At 53.1% G+C, this 18,095-nt stretch overlaps 1 protein-coding gene across 1 annotated transcript in view; it reads left to right on the forward strand.

Moving 5' to 3' along the window:
- Positions 1-2,393: 2,393 nt before the first annotated feature.
- Positions 2,394-18,095, forward strand: part of VDR (vitamin D receptor) — a gene marked incomplete at its 3' end in the record, with an annotated part of 43,419 nt that continues 27,717 nt past the window's right edge. The window contains exons 1-3 of the mRNA XM_081082657.1: positions 2,394-2,456; positions 5,494-5,641; positions 16,238-16,368. Coding sequence (XP_080938783.1) covers positions 5,496-5,641; positions 16,238-16,368 — 277 coding nt within the window. The 5' untranslated portion in view covers positions 2,394-2,456; positions 5,494-5,495. The remainder of the gene's footprint in view (positions 2,457-5,493; positions 5,642-16,237; positions 16,369-18,095) is intronic.

Here is an 18,095-nt window from a genome sequence, read left to right on the forward strand (position 1 = left end):
TAGGACCTGAGAGCTACACCTAAGATAATCTCTCTGACAAGGACCATCCAGTAGTGCACAGCTGCATGGGGAGGGGAGGCCGGTATGTGGAATGGTATTTTCCCAGATAAGAGGGACTGGTTGGCGCTAGCCGGTTTGGTTCAGTGGATAGAGTGTCATCCTGCGAACCAAAGGGTCCGTTTCGATTCCGGTCAAGGGCTTGTACCTCTGTTGCAGGCTCCTCCCCGGTCCGGGCCCTGGTCAGGGCACGTGCAGGAAGCAGCCAATTGATGTGTTTCTCTCACATCAATATTTCTCTCTGTCTTTTCCTCTCTCTTCCACTCTCTCTAAAATCAATGGAAAAATATCCTCGGGTGAGGATTACAAAAAAAAAAAAAAAGAGTTGATTGGTAGAATGGAGGTCCTGACTGAGGCCTCCCATGCCCTGATTTTGGGAGCCTTGGGAGGAAAAGACATTTTCCCCTCGTGGCTTGGGGGTTATTCTTTTCATTACTCCCTGACTCAGAAGTGAGAGGTGTCCAGGGCTTTGGCTTGGGGAAATGACAGATGTTTCCCTTGGGAAAGGCAACTGAGCAGAGACTCCGGGCTAAGATGCCTAGGTTCATATCTGAGCTCCAGACACAATCGAGTTCTCTGTGCCTCAGTTTCCCACTCCTGAAATCGTAATAGTAACAGTACCCACCTCGAGGTTGTTGTGAGGACTAAATGAGTGAGTGCATGTGAAGAACTTGGGGCAGGGCCTGGCAGAGTGATAGTGTCTATGCTGATGCTTATCGCTGGGATGGGAGGAGCCAGCAGGAGGCAAGGGACGCACATGAGCATGGCAGTCAGCCTGTCCTCGTGTGACCCCTGGCGCCCCACTTGCCTGGCCATGGAACCCAGGGCAAGTCACTCAGAGTTCTCTGGACTTTGATGCTGCCATCTGTAGAAGGGGCTGCTGCTCACCTCACAGGATGTTATGAGCTGACGTGAGATCCTGCGTGCGAGCTTTGCAGACTGGCACACAGTAGGTATTCCATGCACTTTATTTTTTAAACTCAAGAGTGGTGTCTACCTGGATCTCATGTCTGACTTCTGAGCATCTTAGAGGTGAAGGGCAGGAAAGCAGGGATCCTTTCTGTTCCCACTGGGCTCTCACCTCAGCCTCTGGGAGCAAGCAGGGCATCTGAGGGTTGATAAGGCCAAGGGGTAGAATCCTGAAGTGCATGGTCAGCCGGGGCCTTGGGCAGTACAAGTAGAGGGAGCAAAGGAGAACTTAGCTTGGGGGTAAGTGACACCATGTTTGTCCCCAGCAGATATGCCTCCTCCCACCCAAGGTCCTGGGCAGTGGGCCAGCCTAGCCCAGGTTACCTCAGCTCATGATTCACTGATGTCTTCCCCGGATGTTCCATGGGGCTGGCAGTGCCTGAGAGGGTGGCAAGTGGGCTCAGTGGGCTGGGCCCAGATCTTGGAAGCCCCTTCCCTGTCTAGTCGGGCCACTAGGAGGCAGGGAGACCAAAGTTGGGGGTCTAAGCCTTCCCCATCTGGGAGGCTGTCACCAGGTTGCAGCGTCAGACACCTGCATATCTATATATCACCCCAGCCACCTCCTGTTGGCATCAGTGAGGGGAGGGTGTGTGTGTGTGTGTGTGTGTGTGTGTGTGTGTGTGTGTGTGTCTACGGGTGGATAAGCAGGGCTGGGTGTGGGTGGAAGTGGGGAGAGTGAAATTCTGCCAGCCCCACCTTGGTGACCCGTCAAGCCACTAAAACCCAGAATCTGAGCAGCAGAGTCACCTTCAGCCCTCACTGAGGCAGGGGGAGTTGAGAAACTGTCTGGGGAAGAGCTAAAAGTGGCAGAAAACATCCTGTTTGCGAGTGCGCAGCTGGATTTAACCCTTGCAGCACTGTGCCGCCTACACCCAGTCTCCACAGACAAGAGATCCCAGACACCTGTCATTGAAGCCGGCCAGGCCCTGGGCCGGACCCCAGCCTACAGCCCCCAGCTCCCCTAGGACACCCTGTGGCTCTACTTCTCCAAACACCCCTCACACCTGGGGTGAGGGCTATGGAGCAGGAGTGCCCCCTTATAAAGAAGCCCTCCTCCCCTTGACACCCTCTCTGCGAGGGGAGAGCCTCCAGTCCTCACTGCCCTCGCTGCTCCTTGCTACTGCCTGCCCCAGGGAGGGCCGTGCTGCCTGGCTCCTGCCCCTCAGCCCTGCCCGCTCTGACATGGCACGCCTGCCCTCAGCAAGTCACTTCTGTCAGGTTTCAGTCCCTGACCTGGAATCGATGTCCCTGGAAAGAGCCTCTGTCACCGGCTTGCTGGGCTCCTTAGAGGACCGGCTGTGAGGTCAGTGCTGAGCTGTAAATAAAATGTTCCCTCTCTTTTCCTTTCAGAGCCCTTTCGGTCAGAAGTGTCTGCAAGACCTCACAGAAGGGACCCCTGGGCTCGCCTTACCTGCCCCCTGCTCCTCCAGGTGGGTATTCCACCCTGACTTTCTGTTTCCCGGGGCGGGATGGGCCATGGGAAGGTGCTGGGCTGGGGGAGGAAGAGGTCACTACCCTGGGCTTCCCACATGCGGGTTGGTCCCGTGTCAGCGGAATTCGAAGCAGCCCACAGCTGAGGCCCAGAGACCTGCCGGAGAGGCAGTGGGGGCTCAGAGGGAGGGGCCTGCTGCCTCCCAGGCTGGGACCCCCGGGGACCGTCCAGCATGGTGATGTCTCCGCGCCCGCTCGCAGCTCCTCTTTCTCTCTCCTGCCCTCCACTCTCTGCCTGTGTACATTTGTGGGACGGCCAGGCCCCAGGCCAAGATGCCCAGGCCTCTTCCAACTCTGGACTCTGGTTCTCGACTCTGGCTTCCTGGCATCAGCAAATAACCCCATGCAGGGCTGAATTTCCTCGCAGCTCACCCGGAAAAGGTGCTTTTCACCGGAAGCCTCTGGCTGCTGGGCCCAGCCCTCCGGCCTGCCTAACCCAGAGCTCCGCCAGGAGCCTTGCTGATATCAAGTCCTCCCAGCCCTCGTGTATCATCACATCTAATGAGCCCGTGTGATGCCGGCCATTTCTTACACGGATTTGACTGATGTTCCCCCACCCCCACATTTGACTTCTCTTTTCCACCAGATGTTTGGGCTCTTAGATGATGCAGACTCTGTGGCAACGTCATGATGGCTGGGAGTTGCAACATCTCAGCTGACCTGAGGTTAAGCCACAGGCATCCTAGACAGTTTCTCTTATTGCCCTGCAGTGCTATTGGGCCTCTGGGATCCCTGCCCAAATGTTAGATGTGTGTGATACTCTCGTAGCCCAAGAGTCAGCCTAGACCTGGGGTGGATTATAGGGACACTGTTGACAGACCCACAGTCACTTTTTTTTTTCTTTTTAAATTGTTTTAAATTTGTGAAATGTTTTCTGTATACAGACAGGCATATAAAACATAAAATAGTGTCTTAATAATAAGATACCGTATACTTACCACTCAAAGAAATAGAATGTGGCTACTACATGATGCCTCCACATGCCCTTTCCCATGCCCATCTCACCCACTCCAAGGTTAACAAAGGTTTCTGTTAATCATTGCATTATTCTTTTTTTTTTTTTAAATAGTTTATTGATCTTTAGAGAGAGAAGAAAGGAGAGGGAAAAAGAAAAATATCTATGTGAGGACACAACATCTCCCCCTACTGGGGATCGAGCCTGCAACCCAGGCATGTGCTCCGACCAGGAATCAAACCTGCAGCCTCGTGGTGCACAGGATAACACTCAACAAACCGAGCCGCACCAGCCAGGGCTGCATTGTTCTTTATTTTAAAGTGTTTCTCTCTCTGCTCCTCTGTCTCTCTCTCTTTCTCTCCCCTCACACCTCTCTCTCTCTCTGTCTCTCTCTCTCTCCCTCAGTATATATAAACATGATAGTTGAACAAGTGTCAATCTAGCTGCAATAGGAAGAGGTAACAGTGTCACTATTATTACATAAAAGTTCCCAGCAGAAGAAGAGCTGAAGGAGAAAGTTAGGGGACCTACTACACCTGTCCGCGATCAGGGCTCCTCTGTGCCTTTGGGACTGACATTCCATATCCTTATCTGCCCCACTTTCCCTTGGCTTGAAGCTCTTTGTGGAACTTTTTAAAAATTAAGTATTCATTTTGTGCATTTTATAATCATAGTTGCTAGAGATACCTCAAGGTTTGGGCTTCTCTGGGCCTCATGTGTAAAGAGAGTGATAATAGCACTTCCCGCATTGGGGTGATATGAAGATGAACTGAAATAAAACTCTCATGGGCTTTGATGTGTCAAACCCTGGCCCAGAGAGCATGGGTGGGAGGGTGCACAGAAGGGTGCTTATCCCCTCATAACTGGCCTTCTCTCTTATTTTTCTTCTGACCTGAGGGACCCTCCTACTGTGGGGCCAAGGGGCCACTTACACCTGTGATGACCCTTGCGAAGACTCAGATAAAGCTGGGAGGCAGCAGGGTCTGAACCCATTTCAGGGAGGCCCCAGGTGCCCCAGAAGCAGCTCTGAGGCTGACCGCGTTCAGGATCAGAGGCAGCAGGTGGAGCCAAGGGCCCAGTGTGCACAATGGGAGAGTCACATCAGCTGTTTCCTGAAAAGGATTTCTCTGAACTATTATAGTTTGTTCCTTCTATCTCTTTCCCCCTTTTCTCAAGTTTGAAATCCATCTCTAGATGATAATGCTTATTTATAAAAGCCATCTCTGAAAACAAAATCAGTTCATTGTATATGACTCACATTACTCAGAAAGACATTGAAAAGAATATGCTAAATTTATACTGGGCGGGTGGGGGGGTGGGGGGGAGAGGGGAAAAGCTTGATTACCCTGGTAAACACAGCAGGGGCACAAGGCCTGTGGGTCCTGAGCCGGATGGCTGTGAGGAACTGGGACAGGAGTGACAAGGGCCCAGATTTGGGCGTGTGAGTCCTTTATTCCCCCGCCTTCAAGAACCGAGGGGATGAGAGGTCCTCTCTGCATGTGAGGTCTGAGGCTATGGGTGGTCCTCTCCTTTTCTCCTGAAGGGGCACTGGGCTCTGGGCTACACAGAGGCCTCTGCCCGGCTGCTGATGCCAGTGGAGCTGACGCCAGTGGTGCACATATGTTCATTCATATAGTCCTTCCTCTCAACCTTTAAAGTAAAACTCCATTCTTCAGACGAGGACGGTGGGGCACAGAGAAGCCAATCACTTCACTCAGGGTAGCCCAGCTAGTAAGTGGCAGCGGCAGCCTTTGCCCCCAGGCTATGAGCAACTTCACCACAGCGTCACCCACAGATTTGCTTTCTTGGGGGAGGGAGCCCTGCTCCTGCTGGTGGCCAGGAGGGTAAGCTGGGATGCGGAGAGTCATGTAGTGAGGGCACCAAAGAAATCCTGCGCAGGCCTCGAGGAGCTGCCCGGCTCCACAGAGCTCCCGATAGATGGGGGCGGGGGGTGCCCAGGATGCCCGCTGGCCCCGGTGCTGACTCTGGCTCTGGCCACAACCTGCCGGCTGTTCTGGCAGGGATGGAGGCGATGGCGGCCAGCACTTCCCTGCCTGACCCTGGCGACTTTGACCGGAATGTGCCTCGAATCTGTGGGGTGTGCGGAGACCGAGCCACAGGCTTTCACTTCAACGCGATGACCTGTGAAGGCTGCAAAGGCTTCTTCAGGTGAGTCCTCCCCGAGGGCAGGAAGAAGGAGAGGAAGCAAGATTTCCTCTGAAGAAAACCCCTGCGTTTTCCATGTCCCCTTCCTTACCGTGCCCATGGCACATGCCAGTTCTCACCGCCACTGGGAGCCACAGGGTCTTGGTAAGGGGTGTCTCCTCCCACCCTTCTCCTCACTCCACCTGTGTCCTCTGACCCTCCAAGAAAATGCCTTCTTGAGGCCACTGTGCAGGTCCCCATCGTTCCATTCTCCCTTGGCCCACAGCGCCCTGCACTAACCCATGTGTCTGTCCTTCCCGGTGAACTTCCTCCCCCGTTGACATGAACAGCTTTGTAATCCACGAGACAGGCATGTCCTTGGGGAAGCCCAAGACCTTGACCTCAGAGCTTGCCCTCCCATCCAAATCAAACTATTTCTTGGAATGAGGGAAACTGCACCCCGAGCCGGACCTCCATCCCTGATCTCTGCCCATATCTTCCTTCCCCTGTGCTTGCTTGTCCCGGGTTGGAAAGCAGCCTCAGAATCCCAGGCAGTGTCAGCGGTGTGCTGTTTGGCCAGCGCCAGTTTCTCTACCAGCTGCCTCTTCTCTTTCTCTGTGAGCCCAGCATTACCTATGGGGTCGGTGTGGGGAAAGGCCTGGTACGGGAAGGAAGGCGGTTCCCATCCAAAGCCAGGAAGGGAGGATGGGAAGGTGATGGACTACGGTATGGGACTGGGAGCCATGAGGAATTAGCACTGGGCATGTATTGGAGGGAGAGAAACCTGAAGAAGGTATCCGGAAAGGAGCTCTATGCAGGAGTCTTGAGTGGAGGTAGGCAAAGGGAAGGACAGGGCTGCAGCCACCAAGAGCGGAAGGAGCAAACCTAGTCCAAAACAAGGACACGGAGGTCAGCCTGGCTCCCTGAGCTGCTGGGCTCTTGGCTTGGAGGACAGAGTGAATCAGAGGCCTCGGGACCTGTGTGGGTCCCCTCTGTAAACACAGGCTCCAGGCTCACCTGCCCTCTGTCCCGGGAATCAGCAGGCCGGGAGTTTCATTGCCTTGAGTAATCGCTGGGCAGCGGGGTTTCTGTGGGTGCTAATTGCCTGTTTGGCCTGGCACGGGATGCCCGCTCCCCAGCTTGGGGAACCAGACCGGCAGCATCGCTGGCTCTGACTCTGTTGCCACGTCTCTCGTTCCTCTGGCCTGAAGCCTGCACTTCCTGCAGCGTGGGCCTTCCAGAGCCCAGGCCGAGGGTACCGGGAGCCACCTGGACCCTTTCCTGTGAGGGCCTGGGGATGGGGAGCTGCTCCTCAGTGACCATGGGGGAGTCTGGGTGCACATGAGGGCCTGCTTCCTATCACGAAACCAGTCAGAAATGTGTGAGCTAGGTCGCTGGCCATGCCATTCGTTAACTGTATGTTCTTGCTCAAATCTCTTGACTTCTCCATGTTGCAGTTACTTCAACTAAACCACATGGTACATTAATATATAATCCCTCTACTATGTACAGTTAATCTGAGGGTTAACAGGATTGTATATAAAAGTGCTTTGAAAAAAACATAAAGTGCAAGATAAGTATATTATTTTTAGTCAATGGGTCAACACTGATGTTCTTAGTAGAACCCTTCCCTAATAAAATAACGAAAGTTTCTCCAGCCATCCACCCCCCTTTGGGTTTTCTTTCACACATTCCTTCATCAGATTTTAATGAGCATCTATGATCCAGACATTGGCTCAGAGTTACTAATATGGAGACTCCTGATCTTGAGTCCCACAGTCCCACGGGGCTGGTGAGAAGGCAGGTCACATCTCCCCAAAGGTCTGCAACAGCTACTGTAATGAATCGTAATGTAAATATCTGATATGCAGGATGGTCTTAGGTGACCCCTGTGAAAGGGTCGTTCGATCGCCAAAGGGGTCGCGACCCACAGGTTGAGAACCGCTGCTCTAAGGAATCTTGGAGAGAGGAGCTAAGGGTGGGATATGGTAGCCTAGTGTGTCCACAGGCAACATAGCCACACTGTTGATCTGTGGTGACATGGATGGCTCTGGGTCTGTTATCTTGTTACCTTGTCCTCGGTCTGCTTGTGTCTTTACTGTCCCTGTCTTGATGACTGAGTCTGGCTACACTATCTGAAGCATCAACATCTCTGGTGGGGTTTGGTTTGAGTTTTGTTTGATAAACACACACACACTCAGAATCGATCTTCATTATTTGTGAATTCTGTATTTGCAAATTTGCTCACCTGCTAAAATTTACTTGTAACCTCAAAATCAATACTTGAGCAATTCTGTGGTCATTTGTGGGCATGTGCAGAGCGGTAAAAAGTTCGAGTCTCCCAATGCACACGTTCCCAGCTGAGGGCCATGTTCTTCTGCCTTCTGTTCAGCTCTTGTGCTGAACAAGTGTCCTTTCGCAGTCCACTTAGTAACAAGTGTTTTGCATATGTGTGCTTTGGGCTGATGATTTCACGTTTCAGATGGCCCCCAAGCCTGGTGTGACGTGCCACCAAGGGTTCCCAAGTGCAGGAGAGCTGTGAAGTGCTTTACAACGAAAATACACGTTAAGATAAACTTTGTTCACACATGAGTTCAATATTAACAAATCAGCAGCATATATATTAAATAAGGTGTCTTTAAACAGAAAACACACACAAAACAAGGTTATGTATTGATCAGTTGACGAAAACATTGTGATTGGAGGCTCACAGGCTAAGCCTGTATTTCCCCCAGAAGCAGTGGTTCAACGTTCCCTAATTCAGTGTTAGGGTTGACTTTATAGAATGTAACTACCTCGCATAACAAGAATGGACTGGATTTACATAATTTATCCTTTTCTCCTTAGCTTCATTCAAATCTACTTAGTATTCTTCCATTTTAGTTTAGTTCAAATAGATGTTCGAGAATCCCTTGTCACTACGTCTGTGAAATCCTGAACCCAGTGTCAGTGGTGGGTGCCATCTACGTCGAGCACTGCAAGCTTGGAAACACAAAGATAAGGCAACCAAGTCCTTTCTCTCGAGGAGTTCGCCCAACCCTTTCAAGCCAGTTCTCAAGGAAAAGGCATCACTTTGGTGCTGGGTCACTGGCTATTTTTCAAGCCCTGGGACCAGTAATCCTGTTTTTTTTTGTTTGTTTGTTTGTTTGTAATATATTTTATTGATTTTTTACAGAGAGGAAGGGAGAGAGATAGAGAGTTAGAAAGATCGATGAGAGAGAAACATCGATCAGCTGCCTCCTGCACATCTCCTACTGGGGATGTGCCCGCAACCCAGGTACATGCCCTTGACCGGAATCGAACCCGGGACCCTTCAGTCCGCAGGCCGACGCTCCATCCACTGAGCCAAACCGGTTTCGGCAGTAATCCTGTTTGACCATTAGTGTTTAATTGACTTCTAAGGTAGTCAAACTAAACTGCTTAGGAGCTAGTTGTGGTCATCCAGCAGGTCCAAAACTCATAATCAAGCTCCCAGGGGAAATACAAGGTCAGTTTCCTGTGAGGTTCTGATCACAACATCTCATCAATAGATCAATACATAACCTTGTCTTGTGTGTGTTTTCTGTTTAAGCACCTTATCCTATATAATAAAAGCCTAATATGCTAAGTGTCTGGTCATCCAGTCAGCCATTCAACCAATCAAAGTGTAATATACTAATGATATGCTAAGGCCGCTCAACTGCTCTCTATACAGTGATGTCGAACCTATGACATGCGTGTCAGAGGTGACACGCGAACTCATTTTTTTGGTTGATTTTTCTTTGTTAAAAGACATTTAACTATATAAAATAAATATCAAAAATATAAGTCTTTGTTTTACTATGGTTGCAAATATCAAAAAATTTCTATATGTGACACGGCACCAGAGTTAAGTTAGGGTTTTTCAAAACGCTGACACGCTGAGCTCAAAAGGTTCGCCATCACTACTCTATGATGTGCACTGACCACCAGGGGGCAGATGCTCAATGCAGGAGCTGCCCCCTGGTGGTCAGTGTGCTCCCACAGGGGGAGCTCCACTCAGCCACAAGCTGGGCTGACGGCTGGCAAGCACACAGGTGGTGATGGGAGCCTCTCCAGCCTCCATGGCAGCACTAAGGATGTCCAACTGCCGGACATCCCCCAAGGGCTCCCGGATTGCAAAAGAGCACAGGCCTGGCTGAGGCCCCCCCACCCCCACCCCACCCCAGTGCACAAAATTTCATGCACCGGGCCTCTAGTTTGATACATATTATTGATTTATTAACATTGAACTTATGTCTGAACAAAGCTTATCAAACATGTATTTTCCCTGTAAAGTACACCACAGCTTTCTTGCACTTAGGGACACTTAGGCCATCCCAGCAGGTCCAAGACTCACAATTAAAGTGAAGTGTGATGATGAAGGCTGGACAGTTCTGTTGCTGTATGGTCAGGAATTAGAGACAGTTGTGAGCCAGTCCTTCTACAAGCTAATTCATGTTGCTCCTGCTTTCTGCTCCTCTGGAATACATGGACATCCTCAGAGAAAGATGACATGTCCAGTGCATGGGCAGGCTTGTAGATGGTTATATGTCTTGGCTATATGTTAACAACCAGAGTACAAGTAAGGGCCAGAGGGGGAAATATGTAGGACTCCTGCAAAGTATATTATGTAGTGGATGACCTGTGGGTGTGCATGAATCTCTGGTCATGAAAGGCTTTGTCCAGGCTCTAATGTAAAGGGAATGGTGTAAAGGACAGAGAAGAAAACCAGAGGGATCCCTTGATAGAGAGAATGAAGATCATGGTGAAGTTTAAGAGGATGTCCTGGAAGGCAAGACTGAGAAGGAGGTCACTGTTTGCCTCTCCATCTTGTCTTCATCCTTCCTGTTAACCTCTCCTTAATCAGAACCCTGTGAAGCTGTATGTTGCAAAGTGCCAAGTGAACAAAGACAGTGTGGAGAAATGCCTTCTCAATTGCTAGCTCTGAAGTTCTCAGGGACCTTGTCAGTTATGGGTCTTGTAGCATGCAGGGGGGCAACGGGAAGGCTGATGAGGACACAGGAACACAAGAAATGTTCTTTCAGGAAGTTTCCCCAGCTGAAATTTGTAGAAACTGTGATGTGAAGGGAAGCAGAGAAATGGGGCAGGTGTCCAATGACTTAACACTCAAAGTGCTTAAATGTCAATGGAGTAAATAAGTAGAGAGGAGGGGAGGAGAGGCCGCACAGGCCATTCAATGGGCACAAGTGAATGAGTCACCAAGAAGTCAGTGTTGCTGGGGGAACTTTGTCCAGGTCAGCCTGGCACTGGCCTCCCGCCACAGCTGCTCAGGAGTGTGAATGGAAGAGAGCAGGGGTGGGCTGGGCACATTCTCTATGGATGGGCTAAGAGCAAGGCTGGAAGCTTGGGGAGAGAAGGCCGGAGTATTTGGAAAGGGAAGATCACTGGAGTTGTCAGGAAAGGCAGCTGCAAAGAGGTGATGAAGACCTTACATGTCTTTTTGGCCAGTGTTTTGTTTCTTTGGGAACTCAGCACTTTTATCAGGGTGCCCTGGCATGAGTCCACTCTGCACGATGGTAATGTAGGGCCAGCAGAGAGAACGGCCAGATGTTACCTACACTTCCAAGCCGCACAGCTCAGGTGTGCCTCTGTCCGTGGCTTGTGAGTCCAGGGGAGTCCTTTAAACATGCTCTCGGGCTGTTGGGGGCATGTTTTTGACTGCTGCTCTCTCTGCGACTGAGATCTGGGAGATTCCTGATAAGGACCATATTACGTAAGAACCCCAGAGGCTTTGGAATCAAACAGAACTTGACACTAATCCCAGCTTTCACATTTGTTAGCTGTGTGACAAGAAGTGATGTCACTTGGGCCCTTGCGTGTCACCTGGAAAAGGGGGATAATCCCTATTCTGGAAGGGTGCTGAGAGCCTGGAAACAGGTGATAGGTGAAGGACTGGCATGAAAAGGCTGAGTAAGCGACAATTATGCTTTCCCTTTCCAGTATCTTAGTTTCTGAGAACAGGTCAGCCTCTCCCCTCCTCCATCAGGGATCCTGGAACGCCCATGACTGTGACGTGTCCTCAGGGATCTCTGAGAAAAGGGGCCTGTGCAGAAGTTAGCTGTCAGGTGTGAAGAAGGAAGGGCTGGGCCAGGAGGCTCTAAGCGACCTTTACTCCAGTCAGAGGCTCCGCGGAGACCGGCTGGTGCTCAGGGAAACCGGACAACCGTCCTGTAACTCCCACAAGGGCTGCGGGCCTGAGACACCAGCAGCAGCAGCATAAAAGGCAACAGCATGTTCTGAGCCTCCGCGGCCTGCTGAGCCCGGCGTTGGCTCCCAGGTGCTCAGGTTCTCGCTGGGATGGAGCAATACCGCCTTCTGCAGCCGCCCCCTGGCAGCACTCCCTCCCCCGCCTCTCCCTGCCCTTGAGTGAGTGTGTACTTTGTGTCCAGTCCTGAGGCCTTTACTTAATCCTCACACCTTCTCTGTGGGGTCGCTTTCATTTTACAGATGCAGAAACTGAGGCCTGAGGAGATTAAGTAACGTGTCCGCGGTTGTGTATTAGGATTTAAATCCAAATCTAACCAAAGCTGTACCTCCTTTTAAATTGTTACACAGTTATAGCGGATGGTAGATATTTTTGGTTTAAAAAAACAAACCCCTGCGTATGGTTTTTGATGTTGTTGTTTTTTAAAGATGCAAACCGTTCAAAAGGACATATTAGTGACAAAATTAAGTCTCCTTCTCAACCCAGTTCTCAGGCCCCTCTCTCCTCCCCAGAAGCTGTCTCTGTTACCAGCTCAGATTATTTATATAAAAGTGGGGGAGGGGCGGGTGTATTCTAGTCGCCATTCTGTGCCTTGCTTTGATCTGGTGAGGAACGCTTCTTCAAGCTTGTTCCCGTCCCAGCATCCCTCCTGTGTCCTGCCCACAGCCACCTCCTTCTGTCTGCTGCCCTCGCCTCCGTGACCAGGCCTCCATTGCTGGGCCTTTGGGCTCCGTCCTGGGCTTCTCAGCGCCGCAGAAACCACCCTCTGCACGTATCCTGGGGCCCATGGGCTGAATTACCCACAGGATGAGTTCCTGGGCGTAGACTTACTGTGTTAGAGACTCTGTGCATTTTACATGGTGGTAGATATTGCCAAACTGCCCTCCAAACAAATAAGGCCCGTGCTCTTTACTACGTCGTTAACCTACCTTCTGTTAAAGTTGATTTTTTAAAATCGCCTGCTGAGAACGCTTGGACGCCACCACATACAAACAGGCATGTAGGTGCCACCTGTCAGACCACATTGGTCTTTCCTACCGGAAGCTCCACCCACCAGGCTCCTGTATCCAGACCAGGTTCTGAGATCGGTGACACTCAGAGCAGCAGCAGAGACAGCCCAGAGCTGGTGCTTGGCCCCAGGCTCAGGTTTTGTAAGCTGTGTCTCTGCTGGCAGGGTCACCTCCTGGCAAAGGACCCTGCTGTCCCAGGCCCGAGACTCTCCTGGCCCCAGGCACTTTATGCTTTTGTGAACTGCTTGTCTCTCGTGCCTTGGTGAACGGGTCTCTGGCATGAGATTTGGTCTATGTCCTCTCTCACCCCTGACTTTCTAGAAACGGTGTCTATGTTTAGCCCTGTTGCACCACCCCTCCCCCTCCTGAACTGGGATGTAATTGCCAACCGTCCAGAGGATGACGGGGTCCAGAGTCAGAGCAGCAAAGGCAACAGGCTCCCGTGGAAACCCGAGGCTCACAGGCAATTCGCGCTGGGAAGAAGGCAGGGCAGGGTGTGCATCTTCAGGACAGAGCACAGAGCCAGGCCTGGCCAGGCCCGCTGCCCTGACTCCTCATGAGCATATGATAGCCGCACGTGTGGAAGTGTCCTTGGAAGGCAGGAGAAGAGCTAGGACGTGGGGCCCTCGGGACCTGTGTCCCGGCAAACAGCCGTGCTGGGCCAGACACAGCTGAGGGGCTGCTCTGGGATCTGGGCTCCACGAAGGACCTGGGGCTGCCTGGTGAACTGGCGAGGGAGCTTCCCATCCCCCAAAGCTGACCCACTCCAGAGTCGGATGATGCTCCAGGTGACGTGTAAACTCCGTCTTCCCTGCTACAGTTCCAGGGCCTTTAGAGGAGCATGGGGAGAGCTGCTGACTGTGTTTTTTTATAATAATAATTGAAGAGCTTCGGAAGTGTATAGGTGACTTTCTGTATTGCGCAAATAATGCAGAGATGCCCTGCAAGGTTGGTGAGCGCTGGGACAAGGTGTGGCCAAGAGTGAAAAGCATGGGTGGCATTCTCACCACAGGTCTGGGCCCTGCTGTGAGATAATGTGCCTGGCCCGAGGACTTTCAACTTTCTGCTTTTTTCCCTCCCTCTAGCCCTCCCTCTCTCTTTCCCTCCCTCCCATCCCCCCCCCCCACCTCTTCCTCTTCATCTCTCCTTCCTCCTCTTCTTCCTCCTCCCTTTCCCTCAATACTCCTAGGCTTCATACTGCAACTATGAAGCTGGAAGCAAGGGCACTGCTTTCTCCACAGCCGGGGCTGGCGAGAGGCTTTGGCTCATGTGTCTGGAGGTGCCCTGTGTGTGTCCTCCTGGAGCCCATGGCCCAGAGAATGAACAGGAAGATCACTGAGCCTGACAGGGCAGTGGGTGGGAGGATATAGCCCCTCAGCCCCGAGGGGGGGGGGGGCGGGGGAATGCCCAGTTGTAAAAAAAAAAGGGGGGGGGCGGAGGGGAATGAGAGTTTGCTCTGAATTAAAAACTTCTGGTCTTTGAGTAGGTTTAGAGAATTATGGGCATTCTGGGGGCTTGAGCATTTGTGGTAACAGGTGGAGCCTCAAGAACTGCAAAGTGGGAAGGAGTAAGGGGCGGGGGGACCAAGCTCACGTTCCCGAGTGAGAGAGACGCCCTGTGGTGATGATAGCATGTCATTCGGGGTAGCCCTCACAGTGCCCAGAGTACTTCCACACTCTCCCGTCCCCTGGAAAGCTGCTGGGAGGAATGGGGGCTCAAGGGGAAAGGCTTCCTATTTCCATAAAGGTGGGCAAACGCCTGCCATACGGTGTTTCCCTGGGTAGTCACCGCAGGGGCAGGACACAGCCTTGGGTGGCCTGGGCTCGGGACCAGACCACCCCCAATAGCCTAGGCTACTCCGCCTCCCTGTAGAGCCCGGTCTGCTGGTTGGCCTCAGGTAATGAGGGTTGTGACAGGAGGGACAGGGGCCAATGCCAAAACCAACAACAGCTACTTCCTGGACCGCTGGGTTGTCCTTCACCTTGATCTGTGCTCAAGGGCCAGGTGCTCGGAGCCCCTGGCCTGTGGGCTCAGCTTCGTGCGGCACATTGAGTTTCTGGGGATGAAATAGCACCTTCAATCCAGGAAGCTAAACGCTGAGCACCACATCCCTAAGGATTCCAACTTGGGAGCCTTCACTTCTTGCTGAATCGCCTCACTGATAAGTTTCTTTCCATCAGCGGTCCCTTCCATGCAACAAGGGGGTGCACTGGGCCCCTGCGGGCCTGAGGGACCGTAACTGCCAGCAGAGCTGGTCCTCTGGTCTCTTCTCCCCTATCTCTAGGGTCAGGTTGGCTTGGCCCCCATGTGTCCATGTCAACTGATTGTGTTTTTCCTGAATCCCTGTATGTTCTAGTGAATGTGAACAGTGAGTCATTTGTCACCAAGAAACATAATGAGTGTGTGACATCTGGGGAAGATGATGTCACCAACTCATCTCCAGGAAAAGGAGAAGGTCAGACCTGGGCCTTCAGTTCTAAGGCTTAGCGCCTGGGAGGATGCTACTCAGGGAGAAAATGATTCTGCCATCCTCTTTCCCGGCTAAATCCCGCCACCTGTCCTGGGGGGAAAGAGGGCCTCCCCTTGCTGGGGCTGGGGCTGGGGCTGGGGTGGGGGCGCAGAGGGGGAGAGAGGAGCCTCTAAGACATGGGTGTGGGAGGCCTCTCAGAAGGTGGCCTTGGTGCAGTGAGAGAGGAAGCAGAACCAGGAAAATGAGTTTGCACACATAGATACACGTTTACAGTGGAGACCAGGTGGGTGTTGGCTTCCTAGCCAAGAACCTCTGACAGTTTTCTATTCTTACAGAACCTTTATTTCCTTGCCTTTCAGAAAACCAAAGCCAGACCTTAGGGCTCCCCCCTGCTCACCTGGCCCCTTCTCCTTCTGGACAGATTATGTCGATGTCTAAAGCTATGGTTGGGCCTCTCCTCCCTTCTCCCTGCACCTGTGCACATGTCTTTCCCTGGGTCGGGGATGCCCTACCCCCAGCCTTCCAGCTCTCTGGACTCTTAGGAAGTAAAGGCTGACACTAGCATCCTCATCTCTCAAAATGGCTCTGTAAAAGCAGTGAGGGCTACTTTGCAGATTTCAATATTTAAAAATTTTTTTTTTACTCGGTTAATTCACTCATATATTTCCTGTGTAATTAACAAGAAGGTGAGGGGTAGCGTTCTGTAGACGTAAATGAAGCAATGATGGGAGCAGAGCAGACAGGGAGGAGGAGGGCATGACTGCCATGGTTGGGGGGGAGGGGGGTGGTGGCCCAGTCCTTTGGGGAGAAATGTACATCTGGGGCCTCGTGGGCAGGTTCCTGCTGTCACAGCAGCCAGGACTGGGGACCTGGAAGGTGGGTGACCCAGTGGAGGGCGTGTCCTCTCTTGGCAGACGCAGCATGAAGCGGAAGGCGCTGTTCACCTGTCCCTTCAATGGGGACTGCCGCATCACCAAGGACAACCGCCGCCACTGCCAGGCCTGCCGGCTCAAGCGCTGTGTGGACATCGGCATGATGAAGGAGTGTGAGTGTCCAGGGGCCAGGGCGGGGGGTTGGGACAGGCCTGGGGGCAGAGGAACCTCTGGCTGCTGTTTATGCGGGTTTGGCCAGAGGGGTGTGCCCGCCCTTTCCCCATAGCTGCTGGCATCCTGCCATCCGGGGCCAGCAGCCTGGGGAGGGTGGCCGAACCGCCAGAGTGAAAGCCTCTGTGTGTATGGGTCTTGGAGGCCAGGAGGAGCCCTCCAGTGAGGCTGGTGGGAGGGAGAGGCCGGGCACTGCCTTCCTGAGCTCCCAGGTCGGTCTTCCTCCGAGATGCCATCCCTGTGCTCACAGCTCCCTGGATCCGAGAGGAAAGAATGAGGCTCAAGGACCCCAGGATGCTTTGGCCTTTGGGAGAGGGGCCTGCTGTGGTTGGGGCGGGGAAGAGTGGTGGGAGAATGAATGTTCCGAGCCTGGCTGGCATCGGGGTCCGCCCACCCCAGCCTTCCAGCCTCTCTGGCCCCGGGAGCAAATCTGAGGGCTGGTGCCCAGGGGATACTGGGTGGAAAGATTCTGTGAGCGGAAGCACTGGACACTCGATGACCCTCTAGATCCAGACAGAGGAAGAGGAGCAAGCCTGCAGGACATTCTGTCCAGCTCTGGGCGGGAGGAGAGGATCCGTGGGGCAGTTTCAGATGTTCTGACCCCTGGACTTTGCATCTGAGCTCTGGCACCAGTTACTTGGTAACCAGAGTAGACTGAATTCAGTAGATCCTGGGAGGGGCTAACCAGCACCTTCCGGGGCTCAAGGCAAGGGCACTGAGCTGGCCTGGGCATGGGTGCCCTCTGTACATTCAGCCCCTGCTTTGCCACTTGCTCACTCCTGTCTGCAATCTGCACTCAGCCCTGGGACAGGGCCGAGGCCCTCTAGGCCATAGGCCTGAGGAGGTTGGGGAGGTGCGCTTAGACCTGGGGGGGACGGGGGGACAGGTATAAGGAAGATGTATCTGGAACCAGAGGAAAAGTCACAGTACAGGGCTGAGGGGATGGGAAATTTCTTCCTTGATGGGAAAAAACAAGCCCCGTTGTTGAGAAACAGAGGCGAGTGGAGGCCCTCACCTGGGGCCCCTCCTCAGGCCTTGACAGGGTCCCCTCTGGCTGGTCTCAGCCCCTCACTCCTGATCCCAGCTCGCCAGCCAACACTGGCTGCCCTGGCAGGAGTTTCCAGGCCCTGTTCCTCCTCGCCCCCACGAGAGCCTGCGGGCCCCGACATGCCCATCGCTCCGTGCCCAGGCCCCTGCCCCGCCCGGCTCCTGTGTTTATCCTGGAGCGTGCCGGCTGCAGGCCTGGGTGCCTCCTGGGCTTCTCACGCGCTGTTCAGTGCGTCCTGCTGCGTGTGAGCCGGGGCTGGACACAAACCAGGTGCAGCCGCAGCCCCTGCTCCGCCCCGGGGAGTGCCTGCGCAGCCTCCGGGGGCAGGGAGACTGGTTCCATGGCTCCAGCCAACCAGGAGCAGCAGAGTCACACCGCTGGGATTCAGTAAGGCCCTGCCCCAGGAGTTCCGGTCAGGGCCGGCCTCCCTCATGTCCCGGAGCCCCTCTCCTGTGTCTCAGGGGAAGCAGATGATCCATCCGCTTGCAGCAGGAGGAACACTTAGAAATCCTCTGAGCGCCATGAAGGTAAAGCTGTCAGGATTGGAGTCAGAAAGCAAGTTGAGACTCGACTCCAACTCGGAGTCCCCTCCTCGATCCCTCCTGGGCCCCGCGGAGAGCT

This window comes from Myotis nattereri (assembly GCF_964212035.1).
Source record: "Myotis nattereri genome assembly, chromosome: 2".
NCBI lineage: Eukaryota > Metazoa > Chordata > Mammalia > Chiroptera > Vespertilionidae > Myotis > Myotis nattereri.